Raw genomic sequence first — 22,565 nt, forward strand, 5'->3', positions numbered from 1 at the left:
GAGTGTGGGCATTCTAGGCATGTGCCAGTGCATCTGCTGATCATTGAGTTTAATCCCTTATTTTCACAGCAACAAACTTATACCCTCAAAACCAGGATGTTCTTGAGGGAAGAGCAGGCATCAGGGTTGTGGAGGGCAGGACTCAGTCCAGAATGCTGAGTTAGGCCTAGGATACTGTTGTGAACCCAGTGAAGTCTGTGGCTTCATCTCTGCAGCCCAGAGAAGAAGGTTTTAGGTTGGTGTTTTCTCCAGGGACCACAGACCAGCTCCTGGAAACAAAGTATGAGTCTAAAGCCAACATCTTCCCAAAGGTTGAGATACATGGGTAATAATATAATTAGGGGTATGTAAAGGATTATTCAGGAGGCTGGGATGTACATCAGTGGCCAGGCATTTGCCTAGCATGCAGAAGACCTTGGGTTTGAGTGCCAGCATCACAAATTAAATAAACTTCACTTATCTGTTAGTAAATCAGAAAGATTAACATTAAGAAGAATGAAAGGGTGGTAATAGAGGTCTGTGTGATTTAAATTCATCTGGAATGGGAAAAAAATCAAAGTACCTCAGAAAATTAGGAAATAAAACTGTCATTGTGACAGTAATTATTGATCTTATCATGAACAGTGGCCCATTTGAAATCCACAAGTAAGCACATCAGAATAACAGGCATGTTATGAAATTAAGAGGAAAGGCAAGTAGATTTTTAAATCAGCATAATTATTTATGAGACACTAAACTAGTGGGAGAAAACCAATGTATAAAGATTTTATTGCTTTCCTAATTATGAACAAATCATTTGAAATGTTTAACTGTAGACCTAAGGAAAATAATGAGGGAAACTGGAATCTGTGCGACACATAGATGTTCAACTAGAGGGAAGCACAAAGCAGTAATAGGAGTCATGAAAAACAACTCAAAGAAGAAAAATTACCAAGAGGCTTATTTTGGGAAGCATCCAAAACACATGGATTTAAATGAATTGATCCAATATTATATTTACTCTCGTATGACATGATTTTCCTCTTTCAAGACTTAGACATATTTTTGGACTGGTTGTAGCCTAAATTTTTCTAACTTTACTCATGGAAAATGTGAGTCTATAAGAGCTTAAATGTTCAAGAAGGGGAAAAATACAGTAACGTGTCGGCTGCACTTCGTCCTGACAAGTGACGCGGGAATGCCGCGGATTAACCATCACAACAAAACGGATGTTCTGCATAAAGTCCACTAAACGCTATGATGGGAGAGATGTTAATATAAAACTTAGCACAAATTTTTAAGGTAAAAATCATCCAGGGTTGAGAGGGAACGCTGAATGAAGTCAGGCAGAAGGAGCTGTCACAGTCCACACCTCCCTTACTCTGTTTGGAGGACTCAGGCCAGTTTTAAAACCTATGTTTTTCTTTCCTGTCCAAAATTAGAGTGCAGCTCTACTGTGCTCACTTATCATATTGATTCTTGAAATTATGTTGTTAAAAATAATACACAGTATATATGAAATCATGTATGGAACTGAATTTTAGTCAAGCTAATTCTATGTCATGCCATAAGTGGAAGACACAATATTCAGCTGAAATCTGCAACTGAAACTGTTTTAATTAATTAATTGATTAATTAACTTATTAATTGTGAGATGGGATCTCACTACATTGCCTAGGCTGGTCTTGAACTTCTGTTCTCATATCATCCTTCTTCCTCAGCCTTCACTACAGGCATGTGACACAACGCTTGGCTTTGCTTTGGCTTTTTCCTGTAATAAATTTATTTAAACAAAGTTACCTATTTGCTATTACCCTGTCTTTTTACATGAAATTTATTCTGCTTATAGTGAGTATAGTTATTTATTCTCTAGTATGGGGCTTATTTCAATCTAGAGTTCTCTAAGGTAAAACAAGCTGATATTCTTATTTTTGTGGATTATGATATTCTGGATTTTTGTTAGGTTCAAAATGAAATGAAATATAGTTCACATTGATTGAACCAGCCACAGTATCCTGGGACCTTCATTAGACTCTGGACTATGAAGAGATATAAAGTTCCTTCCTTCACTAGACTTGCTCTCTATTTGAGTAAGCTAAACTCATGTATACAAACTGGCATTAATCAAAATTTCACCTCAATTCAAAATTATTTCCATAGTTACTATGATGAAATCCTACCTCTTCAAATCTGTAAGTTCTAGATATTAACACAGCCATGAAGGGGCTGGAGACACGAGCGCTGGCTACTCTTGCAGAGCTGGGTTCAGTTTGCAGCACCCACATGGTGGCTAACAACCATCCATAAATCCAGTCCCAGGAGATGCCCTCTTCTTAACTCTGTGGACATTATATGCCCATGGTGCACTTACATATATTCAGACAAAACACTCATACCCATAAAAATAAAAGTAAAATAACTAAAATAGTCACAAATGCATAATTTACTATATTAAATAAGATTGGATTTCTCTGGGCACCAGATCTTTTGTATAGTTGCTATTACTTACTTCAAAAGAAATGTCTTTGCTTCACATAGTGATTGAAAATTTTTCTAAGTGTTAAGCAATAGATAGACCTAGAAAGAGATAGCATAATAGGTATAATCCAGTCTTTTTTATCTTTCTCCCTGTCACCCAGGCCCTAACCCCCAACCTAAACATCTGTAAAGGGAAGTGTTTCATGTCATTCTATAAAGTAAATGGGACAGAAATTTAGGTAAATGTCAGGTAACATGTTCAGTTGAATTGCCATTGCCAAAGGAGAGAGAAATTCAGTGTCTATCATCTGTCCATAGATACAATGGACCTGAAAATACAGTTTATATTGGGGAAAGAGTAAGATACATAATACATGTGGAACAAAGTCATTAGAAGCCCAGGAAATCAGTTGCAGAGCACTGCCAAGAAATGTAATGCCCAAAGAAGCCAAGAGTGATTACAAATGAGTCTGGATGGATGTCATGAGGCCCTGAAAGGGTCAGCATGACTCTCACTGCAGTACTGGGTGCTGCATCTTGGGCCTGGGCTCTCTTGGACTGAGCATGATGGGCGAGGGCACATCTGGAATCCTGGGTACATTTTTTCACACTCCATTAACACAAAGACACCCAAAACCTGGAGGGAGTTCTGAAGGCTGTAACAAGAACTATTAAGAGACTTGAAGAAGTCATTTATAAAGGAAGGATTAAGGCAAAGGGCGATAGCCATGGCAATGGGTAGAAATAGTACAAAGTGACCTAAAAAGTACAATGAGTGAAGTCTAGACATGACTGGGCATGACTGCCCTAGAAGGAAAAAACTAACACTAAAAGTCGCAGGGAAAGTTTTAAAACTAATTAAGGAAGAAAATGGAAACCAAATGGGGGGGAATTGGTTTCCACAAAATGAGTCATACTGGGGGGACCAAAAAGCCCCAACATGTAACAATGCAGAACTCTAGAGCAAGATTTATTTGTACTGCAGGATGGTAATAAAGTATTTTAAGTTGGGGGGGGTTAATGATGACGGTGATTGTGATTTTAATATCAACTAAAGGCAGCAGCACTTGATAAGCCTCCCATATGGGTGAGACGCTGCTTTAAGTAAGGATCAGCTCCATTTGGTCCATAAAACAACCCTGCCACTATCCTTGGGAGCTGGACTCTCCAGAGAGTAAAGAACGGAGAGGTGAAGGAACAAGTCTTCAGAAAACTGGCAAAGCAAATAGCCAGCATTTAACCTGGGAGGATGACTCTCAAGTACACTTTCCACACCGCTATGTTTTACAAATCTCTCTGACAAAAAATGGGCAAAAAAGTAGGGTAAGCTCCTAAGGATAAGGAGGAAGTCAAAGACGAGACCTATGCCCAGGATTACTAAGTATAAGGCTCCCCAGACAGTCCCCTCTCAAACTCAGGACTGATGGGACAGGGCCCTGGTCTGCAGCCTGTAACTCCAAGTCAAACTGAATTTTGCCAGAAAAAAAAATCACTTTGCAATTCTCTGTGAAAAAGCCGTGTACGGTAAACACAAGAATTCCACTTGCACATAGTCAGCCCAGGGAGGAAGCCTGAGGGTCTTGCAAAGACTCTCTGACCCCCTGCCTGCCCCCATCATTCATCAAACTGCTTAGTAGTTGGGGGCGGGGGAGCGGACAGGATCCTCAAGCATCAGACACTGGGGAGATGGGCCACTTGGTTGGTTCACTTACTCACAGATTCCTTAAAATATTCATCCAACAAATAAACAGACTCATGTCCACATTTTTTCAAAGAAAATAAAACTAAGGTGTAACATCAATTTCAAACACCCTAAAGCTATATTCTATGAAAATATGTTAGAAGACCAGATCAGCTTTTAAAATTTGTAACTAAAATGAATACACAGATTTTTTTAAAAAATCCTAGAACTTATAAAATCCCTAGAACATTCTAGGTCCACAGACCTCAGTTTAAGAAACAATGGTGGAGCCCTGTGCTGTATAGGGATGGAGGGTGGACCACAGAGGTGAGGTTTAGGTGGGCACAAAGGTACATGACTATAATTTTTGCACCTGGAGGCAGAGACAGGAGCAGAAGGGTTGCAAGTTCAAGGTCAGCCTGACAATCTAGTAAGTTAGAAGACAACAACATATCAAGACCCTGTCTTAAACAATTATACCACCATGCAATAAACAAATTGGAAAGCTTCCACTGAAGGGGACTCAGCCTGTGCATGAGCCCGACTATGCTGTGATCGAGAAAGGGAAGGCGCATTAGAACCACAAGAAACAGAACTATGAGTGAAATAGCATCTACTCGGGCCTCAATCCAGCCAAGAGGCAAATACAGAGTCTAGCACCAAGCCAAGGAAGAGAGGTGGAAACAAAAGCACACGCTGAGGGGCTCTGCTAGCTGGAGAAGGACTGGAAAGTCTAGGAAAATGTCTCTTCTGGATATGTGAAAACCAAATTTCTTCATAGTTTTTCTGTGATTTGCTACTCAAATAATAAGATGGAAACTTCATGTTGTCGCAAAGACTGACTTTTGGATTTCTAGCCATATCCCAGCAATAGTATCCCAGAGCTCTCATTGGCTATTTCCCGGCCCTTTATGTCTACTAAACAAAAGAATATATTCTGGTTTTATTCCAGGATAATCATAAGAAATAGATTCCCCAGAGTGCTATAATCATCATGGTGATCTTATTGAGCCATAATCCATGTACTTTGGTGCTACTTACACATATTTAAAAACAGAATGTGTGTCTGTGTCATTTTGCCAAAGGGCTGGAGAACTGTATTATGGGAGTTTTCTTTTGGTGCCACTGTTACCTGATTAATTTTCATGTCCCCATCACTTTTTTCAGGTTCCAATTTCATATTTATGCATTTGTTTTTGACTAGCTTGGATTAATCAAGAATTCTCGTTTCTGTAATTACACTGTTTGTCGCAATGGCATCAAAGAAAAGCATGGATTTGATTATGCAAAGGTAATTTTCGGTGTAAAGCTGCATCAATTTACTTCTGCGCATAATGGGGAAAAGCCATTTTCAGTGAGTTAAACTATCCCCAAGATGGGCTTTCTGTGTTCTCACAATGTTAGAATGAGAAATTTTAAGGTAATTTCCAACTCCAAGCAAGAAAGGGCCTCTCAAGGAACCCCGTCTTTGTATACTCAGTGCTTTTTCCCTCCCTCATTAGGATGAAAGGCAATCAGTCTTTGATGAAAGTACCATCAAGAAACTCATACCTCCTCTGCCCTGTCTTGTGATAGTTGTTTTTGCCACTCTCTGGAGGGCTTGTCCACATAATCAAATGTCTGTCTTGTACTGTTTTGCTTTTTAATGGTTCAAAGTATGTTTTGTCTGTGGCTTCAGACTTTATATGTGAAAATAAGAGCAGACCAGTACAGTCATTAAGGGTTGGAAAACTATTGCTTGTGTTTACTTCCATCTGGTCAAGCTTAGTAATTGTGACAAAGACGTCTGGCCCACAGCAATGAAAGTCCACAAAAGTCTCCAATACTGTCGATCTTAAGCTATCAAAGTCCATCTATAGAACTGTCCCATGGTCACTGAAAAGTAGAACCTAGATTTAAAAGTCCTCAAAAGTAAGTTGGGCACAATGGCATGTACCCTAATCCTAACCTTGGAAAGTTGAGGCAGATGGATAAAGAGTTCAAGGCCACCCAAAAGTACTTAGTGAGACCTCATGTCAAAAAAAAAAAAGAAAAGAAAAAAAAAATCACAAAAGTATTGTAATTACTAGACTTTGAAAAAGTCTAATATCTTGAGATAAGATTGAAGGGGAAAGAATCTTTAAATTCAGCCTAATGACTTTCCTAATATATTTCCTTTCCTTCTGGATCTATCCACCTCATTAACCTAGGAGATGTCAAAAGTCAGGTGGATCTAGCAACCTGTCTCAACAGGCTAAGGCACTTGGTAGAAAGGGAAGAAGGGAACTTGATTTAATGTTGTGGGCATGCCATTGTCTTTGACTTGGACTGATTTATGCACAATGGACCTGGGGAGAGAGGAGGTGTATGTCCCAATCTTTCATACCCTTCAGAAAACAATGAATGCAATGAGCTCGCAAACATTGCTAACAGGCTTCTAGACCCTCAAAGTTGAGGGCTGGCAGGGGCCTTAATGCAAATTTGAGTCATGTCCTCGTTTTAAAAAATGAAGATAAATCAGTTTAAAGTGGTTCAGCCACACATGTACCCTGGTTCATTTCCCTGGCTGGGGATACAGTCATTGCAGACAAATGACGCATGCCATGTACACTAATTGTCACTGCTACCATTCTCGGTCTGTGGGGATCCTTTCATGCTCCCTGTTCAAGCTATTAACCTTTCATTCCCTGTTGTCCTGAGGAGGACAAAGTAATCATGATTCTCTCTAAATAGTAAATCAGCGTAACTTGCTCATTATCACAGCTGATTAAGTGTCAAAGACAACTGTGTCCGAAAAGAATATATTGCTTTTCTCTTCTTTAGCGAAGAAAGAAATGAAACAGACTCCCCTGTGGAAAAGAGGGACAGCCTGTGGACTCGTCCTAACAAGGGCATGTGACACAGATTTCATCCCTTTAGCACTGCTTCTGCAGCTGTTCTGGTCTTTAAATCCATAACATGTGACTAGCCTGGACGTCTTTGACGTTGTGACCATTGCCTAGGAGTTTCTGAGGAAAGCTTATGCTAGAGCTCCAGCCAGTGATACACACTTAGAGGAAGCAGGTGGTTTAATTTAAGCTCTCATCTTTTCTCTCCTTTTCATTCCATTTCCTCCCATCAGCCCCCCTGATGGTGGGTTAAGTCGTTTTTATTAGTAAGTCAAACTCTAATCCCCGCAGCTGTATTACTTTTGTTGTGCAATTAACACAGAATAAGCTGCAGGAAATCAACTATTCCCCATGTTTAAGTGTTTCTAGTAAATTACTTGATAAAATCGTGCAGCTTGTCTCTCTGCTTCCAGATTTTGATCATGCTTTTGATTAGGGATCATGGCGTTATTCCTACAGGTAGACTGGTAATTTGAAGAAAGAAGCCTTTCTTGGTGTGTGTGTGTGTGTGTGTGTGTGTGTGTGTGTGTGTGTGTGTGTGTGTGTGTGTGTGTGTTCTGCAACTGTGAATGTGAAGTGGGTGTGGGTGTTTCCTGCCCTTGAAGTAATTAAATTTTTTGCCAAGGAGTTACATCAATGAAACCTGAACATGAGTTATGTATCCGGTGTTTCAAATGTTCTCGAATTTGTGTTGCCAGTCTTGATCATTATCTTAGGCAAACATGATCTGCTTTTTTTTCTCCCCTAATTGCTAAATTGTGCATCACGTAAAATACCCCCCCCTTTTTTTTTGCATGTTACTAAGCCACCTACCCTAGAAATTAACAGCCAGTGATTTTCTCTTTTCTTGAAGATTTTGCTACTTGGAAGGTGCCTTTCTGAGGAAAGCGCTGTTCAGATGTGATCTTGAATGTCACTTTTGTAATTTTTGTTTTGTGTCAAATGTTTCAGGACTACTTCACAGACTTAATCACTAACGAGAGCATTAATTACTTCAAAATGTCTAAGAGAATGTATCCCCATAGGCCCATTATGATGGTGATCAGCCACGCAGCACCCCACGGCCCTGAGGACTCGGCCCCACAGTTTTCAAAACTGTACCCCAATGCCTCCCAACACATGTGAGTAATGACATCGACGCTGTGCCCTGGCACGCACAGCCCTTGTTGTGCTGCCCATCTTATCCTCCTCTTTCCCGTTTCCTTCTCCTCTGCTTGGCTAAAAGCATTGGCTAAAAGCATCAGGATGCGAACCGAGGTCACAGCATAGAACAGATAGAGCTGCCAGATTCACTGTAGAGAGTGCGGCTAGAGGTTCTGATGGGCAATCACATTTCCAGTGTCTGTCGGTAGCTAATGAAGAAGTAAATGGGGGCAGTTTCCACCTAGCGTTCCTTTCGACGTCTTAAATAATATTCGTGAGTATGATCTAATAATAATGCAGATGGGAATAGTATGTTTTTCAAAGCAGCGTCTCAGCCTCGCTCCACACTCGCTGTAGAAATGTGGCTTCATTTTCTTTCCTGGGGAACACAGGAGCAGCTTTGCTGCAGATGTGCAATTAAGTTTGTGCAGAAGGCAACTAGAGTGACTTGCCTGGGAGGCCCTCTCAGGTCACGGCTTTAAAATAACCTGATGTTTCATCTTGAGAGGAGGGGGTGTGGAGGGACAGGGGAGGCCCCAGTGGCAGAGGGGGATGGAAGGATAGGGGGATGGAGAGAGCTTCTGTGTGCTGATAATCCTCACTAGCCAAGGGTGGAAAAGTGCCTTGGCAGTAAAGAATGTAATTTTGTTGTTGACTCTGTCAACACAGTCTCTCCCAGCCATCACAGCCAATAAGCAGCCTTCCACACAGGGCAGCCAGCACAGGGACTGCTGAATGCTTGCCCATTTAAAAGCCAGAGAACAAGGAACTGAGAGCGATTATCATAAACCTCAGAAATTGGTTCTTGATCTAGTTGTGCTTAAATGCCATGTCCCCTGGCTTTTCCAATGAAAGCCCAGACAGAAAGAACCTGAAGGAAATAAATAAGTAGCCACTTAGGAGACTGTAATGTCTGGCCACTATGTATCACAGAAGTTTTTGGTTATATTCTAGTCAGGGATAGATAGATCATGAGTATCATATCAAATGACTAGGACTAAAAAGAAAGTGGTCAGAGATGACTTAGGACAGGAACTGATAATAAATAGGATGTGAAGTGGGTTACCTACTGTACATGTCCTATAGGATACAAATATTTCATTTCATGAAAGATGGAGATATAGGGGCTAGAGAGATGGCTCAGCGGGTAAGAACACTGACTGTTCTTGCAAAAGGCCCCAGCTTGAATCCCAGCACCCACATGGCAGCTAGCTGTCTGTAACTCCAGTTCCAGGGGATCCAGCAGTCTCTCTGTCCTCCGCTGGCATTGTATGACATGGGCGCACTTACCTACATGCAGGCAATACACTCATACACATAAAATTAAAATAATAAATAAAATATTTTAAAAAAGAAAGATGGATATATATATATAAATGGTTGTTCCAGCAATTGGGGAATCTGATCTGGATAAGCCATTTTGCTTTGGATTCAACTGTACAGGCAGATACACAAGCCTCTGAAGACATTGCCTATTACTAACTCTGCAGAAGAATTTATTAATGAGCTACTCGGCAAGTGACTCAGTTACAGATTCAACAGCCAGCCTGTTCAGTGGGAGGAAAATGTCTTACAGCCTTCCTCAATACCCTGAAACTCACCCTTCCCTTTACTTTTCAATCAGAAATCACTTTGTATAGCTTCTTTGTTGCATTAACATCATCCTAGCCTAGAGAGACTTTATACAGCCCTACACCTTACAGGAGTTTCCCTGGGTTTGCAGAGTAAGGGTTGATGAAATATGGTGTTTCATGGTAATTTAGAGGTCACCCTGCCTTTGAAGTTTCAAGGCAAGGTCCTGAGCCTACAGGAAAACCAGCAAGGTCAAGAGGTTCTGACAGCTGAGTTGCATGTGCAGAGGATAATTGCATGTGGAGAGGAGTCTGCAGGATTCTCAGTGCTCAGTAGATTTGAAGAATTCACCTCGGACTTTAACATTGAAATTTCTGATTAGTTCCAAAAATATGTTATGAGTGCTGCCTGTACTACCATACAGCACAGCAGAGATTGGTTAAGGGTTGCCCAGCAAGTAACCCTTAAAAACCAATAAGCTAGGAAAGGGTTGATATACCCTGGTTCACAATCCAATCCAGCTTTATTAATAAAGTTTTATTCAAATACAGCCATGTTCATTCATTATATATTGTCTGCAACTATTTTCACAATACACCAGCCAAGAGGCGTTGTGGCCTGACCTGTAAAACTTAAAATATTTACTAGTTAATCCTTTGCACAATAAAGTTTGTCCAGATCAGGGTTTTGGCGGAAGAGGAAGAAGACGACGTGTAAGTCACATCACCAGTGGGACCAGAACTGGCAAGTGTAGAGTAGGCAATCTCAGGACCACAGAGCACTAGGGGAAAACATCACATGTTTTGGAGGAATGGACCAATAGGCATTCAAAGTGGACCTAGAAGGATGGAAACCATGTTTGCAGGGGATTCTGCAGCCTTTAGGGTAGATGATTTCTGGAACAGAGTATGACAGAGACAAAGCTTACCAGATACATGGGAGAATCTAAGATGTGGCCTAGGAACTAGAAAATAAAGCAGAAAGGAGTAAAACTTGAAAGGAAAACAGTTGCAAAATATTGGGAACATCAGTGAGTTAGTACGTAGCTAGGGTAATGAGAAAATATGAGCCAATTCAATCATTTCCACATGTAACGATTGGGCTGTTCCTTTATAGTTCTAATGAGCCAGCTGTGCCCTTAGCATTGATCCTACAAAGCAAAACCTTCCACATGGCCGAGTTAAAAGTATTCCGGCCTGCCCACCTCACCTGTCCTCACACCCCTAAGGCCATGAACAGTTTCTTTCTACCTCTCAGAACCTCTGTGGGTCATCTGTAAGATGGGATAAAAGAGACACCCATGATGTGATGTCTTGAATAAAACTTTACAGAGGCAGCAGAGCTAACATTCCCACGTAGGGACAAAGACCCAATCCATTAGTGTTCATTCTCATGGATCCTTTCTATTAAGATGAGCCATTTGCAACCGCCAATATGATTTAACTCACAAATAATACAATTTCATACTGCTCAACGTAAGGTTTAAGGAGAGCAAATAGAGAAAGGACAAGTCCAGACTTGCTCATGGTGATGGAAAATCCCTTTGACAAGCTAAGACTTCATTGTGATGAGCCTTTCACACCTGCCCATTCAAAAAAATCAGGCGGGATATGCACAGATCTGGGCTGTTATCTTTTCCAGATGCACATGTATGCCCCAGGCAACTGCCAGGTTAAGAGCATTCCTAGCCATGGGAAATGAGCGTGCATGTAGTCAGTGGGTAATTCTATTTCTTTGCCCCTAAGCCTTGGGCGTTGTGCACTCAGCATGTGGAGATCCACTATGCCTCCAACGGAGTGGGGAAGCTTTGGGTTCCTGGCTGCAGTTGGAGGAAGGGAGGGACAGAGCACACAGGTTCAGAGTTCAATCCCCAGACAAAAGGAGCGAGACAAATTAAAGACAAGGTGCGGATTGTGATGCATGGAGCTACTGAATGACCGTGTCCTTAGTGAAAACATTAGCAATGCATTCAAGCAATGGGATGCAAGAAGTGAAGTGCTCTGAAGAAATACTTGGCAGGCACTGGGGAAACAGCAAGGGCCTGTAGACTCTCCCCTGTTGTGAGAAGCTTGTCATGTGGACGTTTTGCTTTAGGTCTTCCTAGGTGGCCAAGCATCCTCAGATCCCTTTTATCCAGCCTTGAGCTGTGGCTATCTGACCCTCTCACACTGGAGAGAGTGTATCATGTTTCCATAGTGTTTGCTTATCTGACTGAGAGAAAGCAATTCAGTATCTGCATGCTGGCTTAACAAACTGAGGGTGGAGGTTATGCCTCCCAAGTAAGAATAAGGGCGAATTATCTCTTGCTTTGCACACAGGGGCCTGTTTAATCAGACAGTGGCTCAGTAGATCATAGCCTCCAGCAAATCAGAGATTGACTCCATCACAGGAATCCAGATGACCTTCCTTAACAGGAATCCCCTTGCTATGGCAGAGCCCCTACTATGCCTTCAGGAAATTACTTCCTCAGTATGTTAGGTCTGTCCTCATATTCCCCCATACTTGAAATACACAGACACACACACACACACACACACACACACACTATGTTAGGTCTGTCCTCATACTCCCCCATACTTGAAATACACACGCACCCGCATACACACATACACACACACACACACACGCATGCACATACTTTCAAGAGAAGCTTAAAACCTTGGTGAAATAAACCATGTCTGCTGTCAAGAACTGTTGTGAAAGTAAAGCTTCTGGATCAACACATTAGGTCAAAGGTAAACACACCTCTGTCACAGAACAAAGTTTTTCAAACACTTTGTCATCTAAAGCTGGAAAGAAATGTCCTAAGAAGAATTTGCATTTTCATCTCTCTATCACAAATACATGAAAGGTTACACTTTTGAAAGTAAGAAAAATTTTAATTCTCCATATAAAGTTCTGATTTGGGTTGAATCAGTCTCTTATCTGTATCCCTACTCTGCCTTTTTCTGTGTTACTTTGACATCTTTTTATCTCCAAGGGCCTAGGTAGCCTGAGTCCTGACAGTTGTAAAATTCATTTCTGTTTACTAAGTGAATAATGTTGACCTCACCAGTCAGCTGACATGAAGACATTTTTAAAGATAGTAACACAGCCCTAAACATTTTTTCAAGAATTTAAAGAATATTAGCAATCCACTTAATTCCACAATTTTTTTTAATTAAAGAAAAAAAGTCCCAGAGGTTTGAGGGGAGCCAGGTATTGTTGTTTGTTTTAATGGATCCAATGGCATTGTTCAAGACGTATGAGCAGTTAGAGACAAAGTCAGAATCCAACCTTGATTTTCTTGGACCCAGTTGATCTTCCCACATCAGCATGTCTCCCAACTCATGACACAGCACAGTAAATGTCAGAGTGATTCTTATGTATTTGCATAATTCCAGTTGGCATTTTCAGCATCATTAAACAATTCTCTAATTTATTTTTATTATATGCCTATAATCAAGATCGTTTAGTCTTACTCTGCATGTGTTCAAATGTTATCTGCCTAAAGACATTTGAAGTCAGGTGGGAGATAGCTCCATAAAAATCAATTAAGTAAGTTCAATTTTAGTGAGATTGAAGACCATGTGACTTTGCAGAGTGAGGTAGAATTTCCAATGTGATTCCTTGAGAGTGTGTCCTAAGCCTGTAGAACAGGCATTGAAACTGACTTTATGTCTCAGATGATGCATCTGTCAGTGTCCTTTAAGTTTGGTCAATAGAGTTCTTGATGTTTGAGAATGAAAAACAAATGAAGAAAACACATGTTCAAGTATAAGACTCAAAAAATACTTTTGCAAAGGCCATCAGCATAAAAAATGAACTGCCATGGATTTAATAATATACAACATATGCATTGCTTAGAGCTATTTCTTTTCAAGTGAGAATTGTTCTCTCAAAATACCCACCTGTCAAAGAGAACGCTGACATTATTGATTTTCAGAATCTTTTGTCCTATTTTGTCAATAAGCAATACTGGGAAGAGAATCAAACACCAAAGAAAATTGGCATAATGTTGAAGAGTGAGCTAAATTTGAGGCCAGGTGTGTGATGCTGCATGCTGAGCAGGAAACCCAAATAAGCCATGACTAGAGGAAAACAGTGCTCAGGGAAGCCTTGCTGGGAAAATGTAAACTGTGAAATTTTGCAGCTCAGGAATACTCTATGGAGAGCTACAGCTATATTTTGGAGATACATAGATGTGTTTAAAACCCTTATTTTATAGACCATAGAAAGTTTTACCAAGCTAGGCATGTGAGACGACTATACCTCTGAAACACTCTGGTTTTTTTTTAGAAGGCACAGAAACTCAAAAGACAGTTCTTTGTCCTCATTTCTAAAGCAATAGACAATGTTATCTGTCTTTTTGCTCAATGCATCCAACGGGTCTTCTAGGGTAAGACTGTGTTTGCAACAAAAGTTGATATTCCACAGTAGGGAGAAGGCACTTGAGTAGCTAGCTAAGCATTTTATTTTGGGGTGAAAGCTAAAGGTGGCAGTTCTCTGTTTTGTCAGGAAAAAAGCACTCACCCGTTCTCTTTGTAACCCCTGGGATGGAGGTAGCTCTGTGGCGCCATGACTGAAGACTTGGGTCAACGTTGGGATTGGAGGGGGCATTGTGTGGGGACATGATGGAGGACTTGGGCCAGTGCAACATCTAGAAGAAACACTATCCTGGAGCTACCAGTATGAGCGTTTTACCTTCTTCTTTACCAAAAGGGACCAAGATGCCCTAGGGAGCCATTAAATGACAAGAGCCCTCCTGGCTTCTGTAAGCAGGAGTAGCTTGTGACCCCAGAATTTGCTTTCAAGAGCCACAGAAATCTCTCAGCCTTCACAAAAACTCTGCAAAGTCCTTATTCTCATTGTAAGGATGAAGAAACTGAAGCTTCACCCCCAAAGAAAAGAACCGTTTAGAATCACAAAGTAGTACATCACAAAAGTTGAGACAAAAATTAGATCCAACTCCCAAACCTTGTGGACAACCAAAGATGCAGTTTTTCCAGTTTAACCTAAAACAACTCCTCACTTCTTTCAGTGACTTGTGTCCCAGCTGACAGTTCGAAGCCCTGTTTCAGTAAATTGAAGTCAGTCCTTGGTGAAGCAAGCTTTAATTATCACTGGGGGGGGGGGGGGTTGGGGGACAGAAGGCTGCATCTTCAAGGAATTTGGCAGACCTCAGCAGGAGGCAACCACGGGCCTTTGGCAAAGGATCACATTTCAACAGTGTTGTCAATTCCAGCAACCTGGACCTTCCACCTGCAGGTCCCTAAACAGCTGCTGTTCTGGGGGGAGTAATGGCAGTCTGTCTTCCTTTAAAAGGCAATTGTATGCCCCAGATCCATGCCACCCGCTGGGATCCCACCTGGAATGTCATCCTCTAAGCTAGGGGTCATCTCTCATATTGAGAAAAGTCAGAAAACTGCAGGGGAGGGATGGACAGCTTTGACAACAGGTCCCGAACTCTCCCTTTTAATATAAGCCAGATTTAACATATGTCATTCGGTAAATCCAGGAGTCCAATTTGAGGCTTGTAATTTGCTGCAAGCTTCCCGGCTCCTCAAAGTAAGGTGGGGCTGGGCCAAGCACATCAAGGTAACTGGTGGAAGATGTAATTTGCCCACTGTGAGCCTGCAAGTTGGTCCCCTATTGTAATTTTTATTTGCATTGAGGTTTTGTGGTTTTAAAAAAGTCAACTAGATTTATTTTTAAATTAAGCCGACCCAACTTCAAAGACAGAAAGGGGAGGATGTTTATTATACAGAAACCCTGTGTAATCTTCTACAGCTGTATCCCCTTTCAGGGCACGATTGGTAAATGGGTTAGGAGACCTTTCACGACCAATGTGCTGTCTTTCTCTGACCTCACCCTACCCCCATGGGTGCAAAACCCTTGCAAGGGGATTTGGAAGCCCCTCTGTCCTCAGATTCTTAACCTAATCCTGTTTGTAACGTGGCTCTGCAGGCAATGAGAAAGACAGACTTCTGTCCTTCCTTGAACCCTTTTCCCTCCCGTAGCTCACTTCTAAACAGGAGGAACCCTTCTAGATCCAAAACCTGGACCAAATGGCACACAAATCAGCTATTTGGTAGACAGCAAAGGCTTTTTTTAAAGTTTTCTTTTTTCTTTTTTTTTTTTTTTGAAACTTTGACATAGTCTCAAAAAAGAAAGAAAGAGGAAAGGAAAGTTATGCTGGGAAAGAATGGCAGGTGGGAACAGGGTCTTCAGAGATTCATTGGTACCTATGCTATTAAACGCCTTTTAATGAGCATCCCTACCGATCATAAGAGTAACTGTGGGGAACCGGAAGGTGCATGGCACCACTTAACATTTTCCACTCTTTGAATGGTGTTCTGTCACCCTCTTGGCAGTAGAAAATGTGTAACAACAGGTGGCATTTATGTGGCTCAGTGAGAATGTCCTAGTGTACAACCATGTGAACAACTCCTTTTAGGAAATTCATGCTATTACACAATCAGTAAGGTACTCTCCTTACTCAGAGTGAGGTCTCCTGAAATCACCTGGTTCACAGGAACTGTTTCCAGGCTCCTCTTCTGTCCTTATCTACAATTTTTTACCTATAGGAATCTCCCTAGGACAGAGACAGATAACCAGGTTTCTCAGTCAATATAATCTGTTGCTTATTCTACAAGACTGGCTATTTGTAAAGCTGTGGTTTGAACTAAAGGCACTCAGATGGAGTGCTTTCACTTCTTGTTCATTTTGTTAAAGCACATAAGCTTTGGAATCCAGACTTGATTCCACCAGCTTTGTTAAACTATAGAACTTACCTTTGTTGAATTAAACCTTAGTTTTCTCTTCAATAAAATGACGATAATAAACCTACTAAGCAGAACAACTGAAACAAATGCATGAGTTAATATATATAAAATATGTTGCACAATATTGGCACATAGTAAATATACCCTCTATGTGCTTTTAAATGTATTTAAAGAGAAGGATTGAGTGACTGACTAGTGGTGACTTTGTAAAAGAATCTCTCTAGCACCCTGCACTTCAGGAGCGTGAGATGATAGCATCTAGTGGGAATTAGGGACTTCGAAGGGAAAATTGTGTATTTTGAGAGTCCCCAGTGTTGTGCAGCTGACACCATATAGATCTCCTCAATCCATTCAGTAATGTATAAGGTAACCTATTCTAGAATAAAAGGCCCTATTTGCCTGTAGTTAACAAAACACATCCTTTACCCATATTGATTTGTCTATGAGACAAGTGGCTTTATTGGTAAATGTATAAATCGCAGCAATAGTCTTGGCCATTATTCTAGCAACTATAATTAAATTAATGGTTTTAATATACAGCATTAGTAACAAGGGAAACTCATGGAGATGTAGAAGTGATCAATGAGATGCTCTTAAGAGATTCAAGAAAAAAAAATGTGTTGAGATTGTGATTCAACACATTCCCATATAACGTTTGTGACTTTATTTAATAAGCTAATTAGGAATAAAGATTTTTATGTGTTAAATCACCCTGAGAACATTCCCTTCTGCATTTCTGGGTTTTGTCTGTGAATCTGTAATACAAGTGTACACATCTGGAATGCTGCGTGTTCATTTTATTCACTGAACCCAAATGAACTTGAATTAATTACATATTCAGCAGCTAGTCTTGGTTTATCACTTTGAATTTACATACCTGCAGAAGGTATATGCTGTTTGGGGTGGAGAGGACTGTGGATATGCTCATAAACTCCAAGAAATTTCCAGATGCTAGAGAGAAGAACACTTAGCAGTGTCTAAAGTATCTTTCTGAAGTGATTATTTCACAACCTTTAACTTGAAATGTTTTCCTAAATGACTAAGTAAAATAAAGAAAAGTTTATGTTGTAAGATTCTTTTCTGGATATTTTCAGAACTCCTAGTTATAACTATGCACCGAACATGGATAAACATTGGATCATGCAGTACACGGGCCCCATGCTTCCTATCCACATGGAGTTCACCAACATCCTCCAGCGCAAAAGGCTCCAGACTTTGATGTCAGTGGATGATTCTGTGGAGAGGGTAAGAGCACCCAGGGCCTCAGTGACAGGTTTTCAACTAGCTTCCAGTGTATAGACGCATTCTTATCAATCTGGTTTTGATTTCCTAACATTATGTTAAGAGAGAATAAGTATAATCTCTTATAAGTGATTTCCTCATCCCTTTTTTAAATTGAATTTTTGCGATTTTTATGCAATATAATTTAACTATTGAGATTCCCTCCCCTATCCGTACCTCTCCTTATTGCCCCCTGCTCAATTTAATGTACTTTACCATATATAATAAGGCCTAGAGAGTCTAATTTGCATCTCCAAATGTCCTTCAGCTTCAGTGTGGGTCCATCCACTGGAGCCTGGTTAACCTACCAAGAGTCCCATGCTTAAAAGAGACTATCTCTCATCCCTCCCAGCAGCCATCTGTTGACACAGTTTCCGGAGGTGGGGTTGGAGCTTCTTAGCCACTTTTTCATGTCTATGTTAGGATTTTGGCTGGTTTCAGCCTTCATGGGACTTGACCATGTTGTCATTGTTGCTGCGACTTCATATGAATAACTGCCCAGCTGCCTGGAAAACTCTGTTTCCTGTGGTCATCCATCACCTCTGCCTCTAGCAATCTTTCTGCCTCTTCTTCCACAATGATCCCTAACCTTTGGGAGGCAGAAGTTTGATGTAGGTGTCCTATTCAGGGATAAACGCTCTGCAGTCTCTTGTTCACTGCACGTTGGTCAGTTGTGGGTTTCTATGTTAATCACCATCTGTTGCATATGGAAAATTTTCTAGTCCCCACTCATTCTTTTTATTCAGATTTGGTTCTTAGGGAGCCAGTGACAAAGTATAGAAAGGTCAAACTATCACAAGTCAGGGTTCATACCTTAAAATGCCTTCAGAAATTAAACAAATAATATCAATAACTAAAACAATAGGGATTGGTAATGATTGTGGTGAACTTAAATCTAGCGCAAACAGCAACAACTAACTCCAGTAATCTTTGCCATGTAAAAATGGAAATCAAGTATGAACATATTCTAATGTTAAAAGAAGGCAGCAATTTAAAAACTTATTTGAAATTTCCTAATTTTAAAATCTGCCATAAGTCAAACAAGATATGCCTATGACTAGATATACCTGTGTTGGATTTTTAACCCTTGATAATTAAATAAAAGAATGATGAAGTTAAAATTTCCTTAATCACGGGTTTTTCAAAGTAAAATCTTTAAAGGTCCTAGAGGGGAGGTGGTTTGTTCTTTTGTTTTGTTACCATACTTACTTTAACAAACAGGTAACAATTCTGTAAGTAGAATGGGCTAGATAGGAAAAAAAGTCATGGTTTAACTGCAGTACTGGACCTTTTCCTGCTACGATAGTAAGCAGTTAGAAAATGTGAGTACTGTCCATTTACCTTAGTAAAGCTTTAAAAAATATTTATGTGTATGAGTGCTTTGCCTGCTTGCATGATAAGTATACCTCATGCATTCAGTGCCTGCTGAGGCCAGAAGAGGGCGTCAGAGCCCCTGCAACAAATGGACGACAGCTCTTAGCTGCTGGGTCATCTCTCCAGCCTCAACTCTTGGTTTTTTAAAAAATGACAAAAAATCAAGAAAAAGACTTGAAAATTGTGACAACTTAATGGCATGTCATCTTGTGTGTCCCACTTGGCTCTGACTTGTGCTGTGCTCTGTTCTAGCTGTATAACATGCTCCTGGAGACGGGGGAGCTAGACAACACCTACATCATCTACACTGCTGACCATGGTTACCATATTGGGCAGTTTGGCCTGGTCAAGGGGAAATCCATGCCATATGACTTTGACATCCGTGTGCCTTTCTTTATTCGTGGTCCAAGTGTAGAACCAGGGTCAATGTAAGTATTTCTTAGTAGCAAGGGGCTGTTGCAGCTAAGATAATTCAGTTACCAATCTCAACATCTGGTTTCCTTCCATCGAAAACTAAAAAGGGTACATATAGGTTGGAAATTTACAAGGTGAAAATCTTCCCTGCCACATAGTAACTGAAGTATAATGTTTAAAGGCAGAGGAAAAATACCTGTATCAATGACTAATTCTCTCAAATTTGTGGTGGTCTTTTGGCCTGTAGACAGAGACAGAATGTGATCTTTGGGAACATCATTCCTCTCTGAGGCAGAGGTACAGTGCCACTTTTTATAACGCTATCCTCTTAGTTTTTAATCTTCAAAAAAAATTAAATGTTAAAATGCATGATTTTATTTGAAGACAAAAGAGACTTAAAGAGCTAGACTTTTGTCATGTAGGCTAGTCACTGCATCCCTTTCTACCCCTCTATCATAGAAACAGGTATTCAAGTGCTTTGCCTACCATATCAACATGCTTTATATAAAATGAGATCATGTGTATAAGAGAATTATGGAAATAGTAAAAGAAAAAAGTAGAAGTAGATGGGGCTGGAGAGATGGCTCAGTGGTTAAGAGCACCAGCTGCTCTTGCAGAGGACCTGGGTTCGATTCCTAGCACCCACATGGTGGCTAACAATCATCTGTAACTCCAGTTCTAGAGGAATCCAATGCCCTCTCCTGACTTCCTTGGGCACTGCATGACACAGATGCACTTACATACATGTAGGCAATGCACTCATACACATAAAATAATAAATAAAATATTTTTTTAAGTAGAAGTAGAATTCCAAACAACATCTACCATGATAAAAGTAGGAGGATGCTGGACAGACAAGACAAGGTCCTTTCACAGCATCCCTGATGCTGAAGAGTGGCCCCATGGGAGCCCAAAATCCAGGATTCTAAGTCTTATATTCAGGGTCTTATCTGCTGCTGTGTCACACTTGTCCTGGGAGAAGGTAATGGGATGAGACGGGTTCTTTAGAGAAGGTTATGATGTCTCTTGAGGTCATGAAAGGAAGATAACGGAATATATAATATATGAATGCAAAAATAGTTGACTATTTGAGGACCAGGAAAAGGGAGAAGAAGGGATCGGGTAGGAAAGTGGGGGAATGGGTAAGAGCAAAACGTAACCACACACACGTTATATGCACACACATAAATGAAAATGTCATCATGAGACCCATTTCTTTGTTTGTTAACTTTAAAAATTAACTTTAACAGTATATTTTAAAATGAAATGGAGATCTTTTTTAAAGGTCAAAACCTCATTCAATTTTATGTCTTATAGGGTTTATATTGAGTTCAATATTGTATAACTGTATTAATTCAACTGTGAACCTAAAAATTTACAGCCAATTTTGAAAGAGATGCATCTTTGCTCTGGAAATTGTTATTGAATATGTTAATACTGTAATGAAATGTTTCGTCTAATAATGTGGTTATTAAATAAGTAATTTAAAAATAAAAAAAATTATTTTATTAGAAATCCTCTAGAAATAGTCATATCTGTAGTTAGAAAGCTTTGTGCATTGAAAGTTTTAGTCATAAGGCAACTCTAAAAACTGTGTGTCATTTCTTAGAATATTTAGTTGAAAGCCATCCTTCAAGAGGAGTTATGAACTATCAGGTTTTAGAAAAAGCATATATCTCACAAATGCATGGCCCAGTGCACATCTGTGGCCACTGCTGCTCACCATTCACCCCTCCCAGGGAAACGGATGAGAGGGTGAGGGGGCTTGAGGGCCAGTGAGCTATGGCTGTGGAAAGAGCAGCTCTAATGCCACCTGCTACTGGCTTTAGGTCTTACCTGGAACTGTCTGTCTCTTTGCAGAGTCCCACATATTGTTCTGAACATTGACCTGGCTCCAACCATCCTCGATATTGCGGGGCTCGACACTCCTCCTGATGTGGATGGCAAATCAGTCCTCAAACTCCTAGACCTGGAAAAGCCAGGTAACAGGTATGCCAGCATATCTTCTCTCAGCAAGCCCCCAGCACTCGCTGGTCCCCAGAGCAAGCCAGCAGGTGAAAATAATGGAGGCAAAATAAGCTTTCCCCTTGAAGACGACTTTGAGCTGAGCCTTGCTAGGCTGTTTGTGGATTGCACATTGATGGAGATGCAGCCATGGTCTATGGGAAGTGAGAGGTGTTTCTTTAAATAAACTGTTAGCACAGATCCATTTGGGAAAACATCTAGATGCCAGCTGTAAATATTTTGCTTTCAGGTTTCGAGCAAACAAGAAGATCAAAATTTGGCGTGATACCTTCCTAGTGGAACGAGGGTAATTATTGGTTCCTGGGGTGCTTCTGGGAACCCATCCTATTGCATCTCCTCCTACTGGGTATTTTTCCCCTTCTTATTTTGCTTTCCTGAGCATGCAGATTTTACAAGCCCAGTTAGCTGTAAGTTCAGTTTTATTTTATTTAATTTGTTAGTGTGTGTATGTGTGCGTGTGTATATGTGCATGCCATGGCATGTGTGGACATTGGAGAACAGCTTTCAGGAGTTGGTTCTTTCTTTTTGTCATGGGTTTAGGGATCAAACTCAGATGTCATGCTCAGCCAGCACTTTCCTGAGCCATCTTGCTGGCCCCACAAGTTTGAATAGCTGACTACTTATTCTTGACTGGTCAACAATCATTATTACTGCATCAGAACTTTAAAGAATAAAATGTCATAAGATGGGACCAGAGCCCTTTTATGGGTTTAGAGTTATTGTAGCACCTCTTAACCTGGGCTCTTACTAAGTCAACTGACTTTTTCAACCATCCTTCCCAGGTCCCCTAAGCAGTCCCCAAGGCTTGCCTGGCACCCTGCTCTCTACCTCCTTTTCCTTGTGTGATTTTCATCATATTAAATATACAAATTAATGTCATTGTAATTATTTCCATAGTCCATTATCAGTTACTTGTTTTGATTTGTAACATTTATTGCTTTGTTTTTCTCTTTATGTAAACTGAGAAAGAATAATTCATATAATATA

The 22,565-nt window shown here is 40.5% G+C and overlaps 1 protein-coding gene across 1 annotated transcript in view; it reads left to right on the forward strand.

The window, feature by feature from the left end:
- The window catches only part of Sulf1 (sulfatase 1), a gene marked incomplete in the record, with an annotated part of 77,851 nt that overhangs the window by 14,224 nt on the left and 41,062 nt on the right, over positions 1-22,565 (forward strand). Inside the window, 8 exon segments of the mRNA XM_029553996.1 lie at positions 816-1,004; positions 2,140-2,171; positions 5,343-5,429; positions 7,957-8,126; positions 17,579-17,729; positions 19,392-19,567; positions 21,414-21,542; positions 21,808-21,864. Coding sequence (XP_029409856.1) covers positions 816-1,004; positions 2,140-2,171; positions 5,343-5,429; positions 7,957-8,126; positions 17,579-17,729; positions 19,392-19,567; positions 21,414-21,542; positions 21,808-21,864 — 991 coding nt within the window.

Source organism: Nannospalax galili, unplaced genomic scaffold (genome assembly GCF_000622305.1).
Source record: "Nannospalax galili isolate Female #2095 unplaced genomic scaffold, S.galili_v1.0 scaffold102, whole genome shotgun sequence".
Lineage (NCBI taxonomy): Eukaryota > Metazoa > Chordata > Mammalia > Rodentia > Spalacidae > Nannospalax > Nannospalax galili.